Source organism: Pistacia vera, unplaced genomic scaffold (genome assembly GCF_008641045.1).
Source record: "Pistacia vera cultivar Batoury unplaced genomic scaffold, PisVer_v2 Contig39, whole genome shotgun sequence".
Taxonomy (NCBI): domain Eukaryota; kingdom Viridiplantae; phylum Streptophyta; class Magnoliopsida; order Sapindales; family Anacardiaceae; genus Pistacia; species Pistacia vera.
Genome location: NW_022196212.1, coordinates 768967 through 779417, shown reverse-complemented (window position 1 = coordinate 779417; position 10451 = coordinate 768967). Strand labels below are relative to the sequence as shown.

General features: G+C 37.0%; 1 protein-coding gene across 1 annotated transcript; it reads left to right on the top strand.

The window, feature by feature from the left end:
• Positions 1 to 3836: 3836 nt before the first annotated feature.
• On the top strand, positions 3837 to 5380 carry LOC116141028 (cysteine synthase, chloroplastic/chromoplastic-like). Its single transcript, XM_031426590.1, has 4 exons — positions 3837 to 3928; positions 4326 to 4383; positions 4472 to 4735; positions 5336 to 5380. The coding sequence occupies exons 1-4, from the start codon at positions 3837 to 3839 to the stop codon at positions 5378 to 5380; spliced, it is 459 nt and encodes a 152-aa protein (XP_031282450.1).
• Positions 5381 to 10451: the final 5071 nt, after the last annotated feature.

Sequence of the window (10451 nt, the reverse complement as noted above, 5' to 3'; positions counted from 1 at the left end):
TGGGCACTCCCATCAAACCCAAAAACAATCCAAAATCAAAACATCGTATGTGATGCTACCACCTCAACAACCTATTACCCCACAAACAAAACCTTCACAATCAAAATCTTCAAACCCATAAACGAAAACCATTATCACTCAACCAAACCGTTCACTTTCTCAGAAAGAAGAATCTGTTTCTTCATCACCCCCAAAAGATCACCAACCACCAAAAAATTATCAACAAGCCCTTACAATACCACCATCTTATTCACCTTCTCCGTCAAAACCTACCAACATTAATCCCACTTTTCAATACATTGAGAAAGATATAACTCAATCAATTTACATTGTTGAACCCGAATATTGGGGACAAACTATGCAAGAAACCTTATCAAAAAAATTTTGTCCAAATTTTTATTTTATTCCTGATGATTTATTAAAAACAAGAACATTTTATGAATTTATTTTAGTTGATACTGATTTAGTAGAAATTACCATAATCCAAGTAGAAATAATCCAAATAGAATTGCTTTTTCAAAATGCAAAATCAAAAGGGTCTTGAGACCTCAAGATTGGTGCATTGGAATTTATAAAAAAAGTCCATTTTCTCAAAACTTTATTCCCCAAGAATTCTCTTATAAAGATTATCAAAAAGCCTGGTTTCATGCTTTCTGTCTAACACATACAACATACTCTTGGTTTTTTATCTTTGACAAAACTTGTCCAAAAACTTTTCCAAAATGGTTTCAACAATGGTTTAATTTTTTCGGTTTAAATGAACAAATCCTCCCACCTTCGGTTTGGGAAGGATATCAATTATTTGCCAAAAATTTCAACAACAGTGAAGATCATTTACTTGCATTTTCTAATAATTTCTTACTTGCCTGGATAATGAGTTGGCAATTTCATATCACTACAACTCCTCCTCCAAAGTTCAGATAATTACAAAGAAAATTTCTTATTATATATATTATTATTATTGTCTACGTATATATTTTGTTATTAAATTGGTCATGCTATATATCACTTTATTATACAATATGTTATGTTCATCAATTTACCACACTATATTTATTATTTATTAATTGAAATGATATCTCATAATATTTAATTATTGATTACATTTAAAAAAATATAAAGTTATTATGTTATTAAATTTGTCGTGCTATGTATCATAATAATTTATTATTTTTTAATTAAAATGTTATATACTTATATATTTAATTATTGATGACATTTGAAAAAAGAAAATCCAAACATATTGTATATACAGGAAAAACTAAAGCATTATAATATTTTATTATTGATTACCATTAATCAAAATTCATCCAAACTAAACCAAACATAATATTAAAAAAAATGAAAAAAATATAAATGTTTATAATAATATATACCATGTTTTTCGAACATGAACGAACAAATAATCGAACAGATTGTTCGTGAATGGATGGATCAGTTGAACGTTGTATGTTCACGAACATAATCGAACGAACATCTTATGTTCGAACTTGAATCTAACATATTATCAAACGAACATCGAACTGTTCACGAACAATTTGTTATCGAGTCGAATCGAACAGTTATTGAACGAACATCAAGCTATTCGCGAACAGCTCGGGGTGGTATATGAATTCCCAAAGACCAAAATTTTTTATTTTTCATTAAAGCAAATAATTAAAATTTTTAAAACTCTTTTTTTTTTTAATTACCATAAAAAAAATTCTTTTATTATATTTTTTTATTCAACTAAGCATTACTTTATTAATTCTGTGATGAAATTATGAAAATATACTATAATATGAATATATGATTAGGTGTGCCGATGAAATGTAAATATTGTTGGGGATTGACTAATACACTTTGGTATTAAATTACCCATTTTAAAGTGCAGCAAAAATATTACCAAGTTGTTTAAGAGATTTTCAATTTTTAACCATATCAAACACAAGTGTGAAAAGTAAAGAACACAGTCATTTACATGGTTTGGCTAAATCTACTTTTAGCCTACATCCATGAGACCTTATCCAGATCGAAGCAATCCACTAAGTTAAAAACATATTACAAGACATAGTTCAAAGCTGATCTAAGTTACAACAACTCACTGTTCAACTTTACACTTAGCACCACACTATGAATCCTTAACATGTAGCAACTCCTTGGAGCTTCCTCTCGCTAGAAACACACCCAAGAATAGCTTGTACACCACCAAGCTTCAAGCACCGACGCCACACACCAGCATCAGCAAAGGAACCACGTTACAACCGCCATGCAACAAGTAAGATAAACAAGAAAGTTTCTAGCACCAACCCATATAAAAGAACCTAACCAAGAACAACTCTCTGAAAAGTTCAGAGCACCAACGAAATAGATATTCAGGTTCAAAAAGAAAAACAAACAAGGAAGAAGATAAACTTTCTTTCATCTCAACAAAGATGAAGGATGGTAAGTGTTTAGCACAATAACATATGGGGAACCTTTAAGGAAAAAACTCTCTGAAAGTTTCAAAGCACAAGGCAAAAACAAACATAAAGGTTAGTTCACAAATGAGCAAGGATGAAAAAGATATAGACCGATTTCGTGCTCCCCAATTCTTGCCAAGTCAGCAAATAATGGCTGACATATATTGGTCCAAAAATGAAAAAGATTTCATCTATCTTTTGGGACCACAACCAAAAAGAAGAAAAGACTGATTTTCCCTAGACCACTAAAGGGTATTGGGACACCTATAAGTTGTCCTCATGACAACACAAAAGATACAAAGAAAATACCTCAACTGATAAAGATAAAAACGCAACTTATGAAAAAATGAGTCAGACATGCGATGTTAGCACAATAGAAAGGTGTGTACACACACGAAGTAAAATGCGAAATGAAATACGGCATGCATATGTCTGACATAAGTATGCAAGCACACATCCACCGTGAACACACATGAAATGAAAATGTAAAAGGCATAAGCCTGATAGTTGAACACGTGGAGGACAAAAAGAATTCCAACTATTTGTTGGACCACAAATATATTTTTTCTCTTTCTTGCGAGACCACAAACAAAGCCTTACAATCTTTTAGGACTACATAAGAAAATTATGACACATGTAAAGGTAGGTCACACAAGAATATCATGAATCAAAATAAACTTGATGGGCAAACAACAAAGAGAAAATGTCACTTGGCAAAATGTGTCACCGTAACATAAGTTTGAGAAAAATATTAACAAATATGAATTAAATTATTAAAAAAGTAATAGATTTTGGATTATTATGAAATTATGACGTGCAAATTTTATATAAATATGTTCCAGGAAACAAATTGAAGACCAGGGAATTTGGTTAATAAGGCAAGCTAGAACAGTTGTGGAGTGTCGGATGGGTTCCACGCAGGAACATTTTGGTGGTTTGGTTCCTGAAATTGCCGAAGATTTTACTCAAGTGAGGTTTATAATTAGAAATTACAACGAAGTAAATATTGGTTGCTGTGAGTTCAAGCATACACGAATTTTGCTTTGGGTTTTACGTAAGTATTTTTCATTCAAAACATGTCTACTTAGTTAAGAGGACTTCAAACCTTATAAACTAAATCTCTAGTCATTTGTTGGATATTTTATTACTGTATTTAAATCTACGATGGGTGATCCGAGAAAAGTTGTTTGTCTTTAAGACACAAATTGATTGACATACCAATAACAACTTGAACTTAAAGCTACGTCGCCTTAATTTCTCCTTATATGTTCAATTAAACTCATTTTAAGATTATATATATATTTTTTTTCTTAATCAATTCTGAAACATACCATCTATGATTATTGATCTTTTCGTGTTGGTTGCTTTGTGACACAGCTTACTGGAAAGACACCAATGGTGTACCTGAATAATATTGTGAAGGGATGTGTTGCGAAAATTGCAGCCAAGCTTGAGAACATGGAGCCATGTCATAGTGTCAAGGACAGGTATGCAAGATAATAATATTGCAAGTCTAATGATTTAAGAAACTAGGGTTTGTACAGTGTTAAACTCTCATGCTAAAGTTGTAAGGCTCTTGCATAAAGTTCTACTCATATATTTGGCATCCGCAATAGAAAAGTTCTCCCGACGCATGGATTAAACAGGCCATTCAGTCCACTGCGAGAGTTGCGCGGCATTAAGAAACTAAGTTACAATACAAATTGCATCGTAACTTCAAAAAATGGCGAATATATATGGACTGCCAACGCAGTTGACTTCCGGCGTCTGTTTGTTCAAAAGAACCATGCATGTTCTTCATTTGTTTATGTAAATTGGCATCCCAAGTTCTATCTTACAATCTCTTGGCAATCTCTAAACCTTTTCTGAGCTTGAATTGATCAGGATAGCTTATAGTATGATCACCGACGCAGAGCGAAGAGGGCTTATAACTCCTGGAAAGGTATACAAGTTACGGTAGCACTAGAAAGAGGCCTTTTGATCTGTTGTTTAAAAATCTACTTATTATTATTATTTTAATCTTCTTTTAGACCATTCTTGTGGAAGGCACTAGTGGAAACACAGGCATTGGCCTAGCTCTCATTGCAACTTTAAAAGGATACAGGCTTATCCTGGCAATGCCAGCTTCAATGAGCACGGAAAGAAGGGCTATTCTGAAAGCATTTAGAGCTGAACTTGTATTGACTGATCCTACAAAATCAATATTGGGGTCAAGAATGAAAGCTGAGGAGATTTCGAAAACAATTCCCAATGCACACTTGCTTAATCAATCAGCAAATACTGCCAATCCTAAGGTTAATTAATTTGTGTACCATCTCATATTGTATACATTTACATCAATTTTCTCAGGTTCAGACCAAAAATGCGACCAACAGCTAGCTAATATTTAGGGACATGCTTAGGATTTAATGTAAGAGGGGACAAATTCAAAATAAATAACCCCAAGGGGTTAGCTTGGTGATAAAGAAGATTTACTCTATTTATTGACTTCATACCACATATTTATAGCTTAGCTTGGAACATTAGACTTGTAGGATATTCAATAGATTTCGGAGATTAGTTAAAGTGTCCGTAAACTGGCCCAGACACTTTGGTCATCAAAAAAATAAAAAAAAATACTATAATTTATGATATTAAATAATGTTAGAGAGGGCAAGACTACTTAGCTTTTTCAGATTTTACTCTTTAGTTGACACCTTATTAATTAGATTTTACTCTTTAGTTGACACCTTATTAATTAAAGAATAAATTTCATACGTCTGTTTAAATATGTATAGTTTTGCCCATTTTATGACGTAGACGTTCATATTAAAGAATAAATTTTATACGTATGTATAAAACTATATAGTATACGAGAGTTTATCATAAATATATGATGAATTCAATGCATGTAGATACACCACGAGACAACCGGTCCAGAAATTTGGGAGGACACCTGAGAGAAAGTGGATATATTTGTTGCAGGGATCGGAACTGGTGGAACAATATCTGGAGCTGGTCGATATCTTATGGAGAAAAATCCTAATATAAAGGTAAATAATATTCTTTTAATTTGGATCTATCTATCAACTTACCTGAGCTTTGAAGAATTTTGTGATATGTGCACATGTATCATTAAAATTATTTTTCTTTAACTACCGATAAAAAGCTTGTATTTAAAGTTTGTAAAAGCTCAAGTCAAGAGAAGATTAAATATTTTTTTGTACATTTATTATATTCTTGATGCGTTTAAGTTTCTTTGATTAATTTTCTCTCACAAATTAAGCAGGTTCATCAAAAACTTTTTAATATTCAAATTTCTTTTAAAGTACGTATTTCTCTAAAAAAAACCAGTATTTTGAAACTCGACCCAATCTAACTGGTTCTACCGATCGAATCGAGAACCAGGAGCTTAGCTGGGCAGGTCACACTAGAAAACCAATTGTAGCAGCTAACCCACTTTGATCCGCGATTGGATCAGCACAACAGTAGCGAACCCCCAATCCAACCGGCCCAATGATAAAACCGAGTTACCAAAAATCAGCGATTTTGGCAGCTTCCTCCCTAATTTTGGCAGATTCCAATGTTAACCACCCCACCTAACACGACCATTAGCATCACTTTTATTTCTACATCAAAACCCCCATCATCTTGAAGTCTGATTGGACATTGATCATTGTCGTTGCCACCTGTTTGTTTCGCAAAAACTGACAACTTCCTTCCTGATTCCAACAAATTATGACGCCAACCACCCCAACTGACACCACCATCAGCATCCCTTCATCTCACATCAAAAGCCCATCATCCCGAACTCCAATTGGTCACCAATCATCATCGCCATCACCTGGCTACTTCACAGTTTCCTGTTGAGATTGCAAGAGTGTATTTTTTTGGATTTCAAACCTATAAGGATGGATGGGTAATTTTGTAAGGGTGTGTTTGCTAGATTTCAAAGATATTGGACATGCTAACGTCACTAGTCTAATCGACCAGTCTGACTGACCAATCCAACCAATCGGACAAGTCAAGCGGTTTGGGTTTCAGAACATTGAAAACAACCATAGGAGAGATTGTCATTAATTTATTTATTTTTTTCATAATATTGGTGGCATGAAAGGAAAAGTAATTAATTCTCATTTAAGCTTATTCTCTCATGAACAGGTTATTGGAGTAAAGCCCTTGTAAAGCAACATACTTTCATGTGGAAAACCTAGTGAGAATGAGATCATAAATAATTTTTCTAGACATTAATTGTTTAGGGTGCTCTCTTTCTTTAAAGGTCATAGAAATTTATGTAGTGATTTGTGTTTAATTAATTATATTTGTTATGCCTAAAAAATCAAAGCTGACGTGAGCTTACGTCAGCCAGCGCCAATCAGAGTTTAGGAAGGCTTTGTGCCGTCCAAGAGTTGCCACGTCGTCAAAAGACAGAAAGAGTATAGCTATCATCAACTTGGCAAACTCAGGCGTTGTCTACCAGTGGATAAGAGTCACCCACCTGTCCAAGCCCTATGCGATTTGAGGATATCTATCGCATAATCAGCCAATGGGAAGTGCGGTAGGAATTATACTATACATGCCTGCTTGCAGACTTGTAATCATTACCCTGAAACCTTCCACTATAAATAGAGGGATCCCCTCTCATTTTCAAGATTCTGATAAGAAACCCACATTCTGATTGTAACCTTTTACTCTTAAAACACAAACAACCTATGAGAAAGAGATTGACTTGATATTCTCTCTGAATAATCAGTCACTTGTACCTCTGCTAGCTATCCGCTTTATGCGACCTCTTGTAACCTTATAAATATAAAAAGAATAGTGGACGTAGGATTCACTTTAAGCTTCCGAACCACTTTAAAAATCATCTTCCATGTACTTCATTGCATTTTCCATTCATGTGTAATTTCTAAACCAATTTAGCACTTTACACGTGCGAATCATTGATGTCAAAATCAAGCTCATAGCTCGATCCAGCTATGATGAGTTACTTGGAGAGGTTCAATAATACTCTTGAAATGGTCAGCCGAAGGCTAGACCGTTTGGATCAGGTCATACCGCTGGATTTTGATAAGGTGGTGTCGTTGCCAAAGACGCATGTAGGTCACGCTAAAGCACAAAAACAGGCAAAACCCATGCTACGCACACTACAACATGTAAAGACAATGGAAAGTAGGTGGCGGATAATGGGCTAAAGGGCTCCAAGGGACCAGCGAATGTTGGTCGTGAAGCAGGAAGAATACCTATAGCTTTACGACTTAGTGATATGCTATATCATGAGCGTCCCATGCCACATCGCATAGGCAGCCCCGGAAGAGTGCAAGACAGGGAGATTCCCTTCGTCATCGCGAAGCAAATGCCCACCATACACGGGTCAATTCTAACCACTGTGGAGGTCGGGATAGCTTACCTAGCCATTCAATGCCTACACATAGCTCCAGCCAGCGTGTGTCAAGGCATGCCGAAGGCTCTAGCCGAATTAAGAAAGAGTTCGACCTGCAGTCTTTCCTCTCAACTGCAATTGTCCGAACCCATATTGCGGAAAGCGATCCCCAGATAGCTCCGCTTCCTCAGATTGAAGAGTTACAGTGAGCTCAGGATTAGCTTAGAGATTAGCAAAACGAGCGTTGGCAAACCACTAAAGTGTCCCCCTTTTCTCCAACAATTTTAACTACTCCTCTCCTGTCAAGGTTTAGAATGCCTGATATACAAGCATTCGACGAGAATTCTAATATGCAGGATCACCTTTATGAGTTTAACGACCTCATGGAGCTTTACCAAGTTTCCAGCTTGGCCACTCTAACAACCCATGCCAAACGTTGGTTTAGATCGCGCCCGCCAAGATCTATCAACTCGTAGCAGCAGATGAGTTCGTTATTCTTGAGACACTTCCAAGCTAATAGAAAATTCTCAATACTGATGAGCTATCTGAACAACATACGACAGGAGAGAAATGAGTCCCTCCAATCCTATATTTATAGGTTTCACAAGAAGCTGCACAAGGTGGCTAATACACCCAAAGAGTCAGTTCAGACTCTCATTATTGCAAGGGTTCATCTGCAAACTGACCTGTGGAAAAAGTTGCAATCTAAGGATGACATTTCCCTCACCCGCTTTTATAATCTTACTAAGAAGTACCCCTTATCGAGAATTTTGTGGCTGCTCTAAATCACCACGACCCCGATCCTTCGACCAGTGCCCTTAATCGGGGGGGGGGGGGGGGGGGGGGGGGGGGGGGGGGGGGGGTGGGGGAAGAGAGAAGGCCGAGGGGAGAATAGTATGAGAGTTGATCATAGATAGGCCAATGACGATTGGTGAAAAGGAAAGAAGCAGCGGTTTAAGTCCAAGAAATCTTATGCCCAGGTTCCTCGTTGCGATCGCGACAAGATTCAGTATACTACATTGAATGCATTGGTGTCAGCTATTCTAGACAAGTCAGAAGAAGTTAGTCTGCTCGGGGAGCTAGAGCCCATGAATAATCCCCTTATGGCAAGAAACAGTAAGAAATATTACCATTATCATTGGGATAACGGGCAACATACCGACAAGTGTCGAGCTCTTACTTCAATGAGTATGTTGATGGTCTAACTCCCGTTCGAGAAAAGGATCAAGGGGATGAAGGCAAAAAGTGCCATGGTCGCAAAGGTCTCTATCTCGTTGGGATCATATTTGGAGGACTACACCTCGCAGGGAATTTTTAAGGTGCTCAAGAAAGGTACACTGGGGAAGCTCATCATGACCTTATTAGTGTGATGAGCACGGCGCTGTAACCTGCTAAGGTGTGTAGAAAGGAAGAGATTACCTTCTCAGAGAAAGATACAGTGCGATTGCATCATTCCCATAAGTATGCACTTGTTATTGCACCTGAAATAGGTCAGTGCGAAATCCACAGGATGCTGGTGGATAATGGTAGCACTATGAATATTCTATTTCAATAAGCTTTTGAGGAAATGCAACTGGACGAGGCAGATTTGAAACATGCCTCTATCCTTCTCTATGGTTTTACGGGGGACCACTTGATTCCCAAGGGAACGATTGCATTCCAGCGATTGCATTCCCTATCACCTTGGGTGATACCTATGAGGTGACCAAGATGACAGAGTTTTTAATAGTAGACTGTCCGTCCGCTTTCAATAGCATTTTGAGATGACCTCTACTACGAAACTTCAAAGCCGTCACCTCCATCTATCATTTGAAGATGAAGTTTCCCACCCTGACAGGGTGTGGAGAAGTCAAAGAATCCTAGAGTGAATCTCACAACTGCTATGTAAGGGTAGTACAGATGGCATGCAAAGGGAAATGGCGTTCCCGAGCAGGCTATAGTGATCAGCAAGATTGAACCACAACTGGGTCCAGTAGAAGACAGTATAGATCCTCGTATTCAAGAGGAGTATTCCTATAGTGGACCTGTTGAGACTCCATCTAAGGTATCAATTGACCAAAATGAACTGACTCAGGTGTTGAGGATCGGAAGCAATCTTAGCCCCCAGCTTGCTGCCAACCTAATAAGCTTCCTCAAAAAGAATACTAATGTTTCTGCATGGACTCATGTTGACATGGTCGGGATCAGCCCAAATTTAATATGTCATACACTTAACATCGACAGCGCAATCAAGCCAGTTCGCCAAAAGAGAAGAGCCATAGACCCAGAGCGTTATGCTGCTCTAAAAGTTGAGGTGGATAAGCTTCCCTCCAACGGGTTCATTCGAGAGGCTCATTACTCGAGTTGGGTCACCAATCACATTTTGGTGAAGAAACCCAACGACAAGTGGCAAACTTGCATTGATTTCTTTGATCTTAACAAAGCTTGTCCGAATGACAGTTTCCTTTTACCCAGAATCGATCAGCTTGTCGATGCCACCTCTAGGCAAAAACTATTAAACTTTATGGATGTCTATTCAAGATATAATCAGATCCCGATATACACGCTTGATGAAGAACATACCTCATTCATTACAGATTGAGGACTGTATTGCTATAAGGTCATGCCCTTCGGTCTAAAAAATGATGGGGCAACTTACCAGCTTTTGG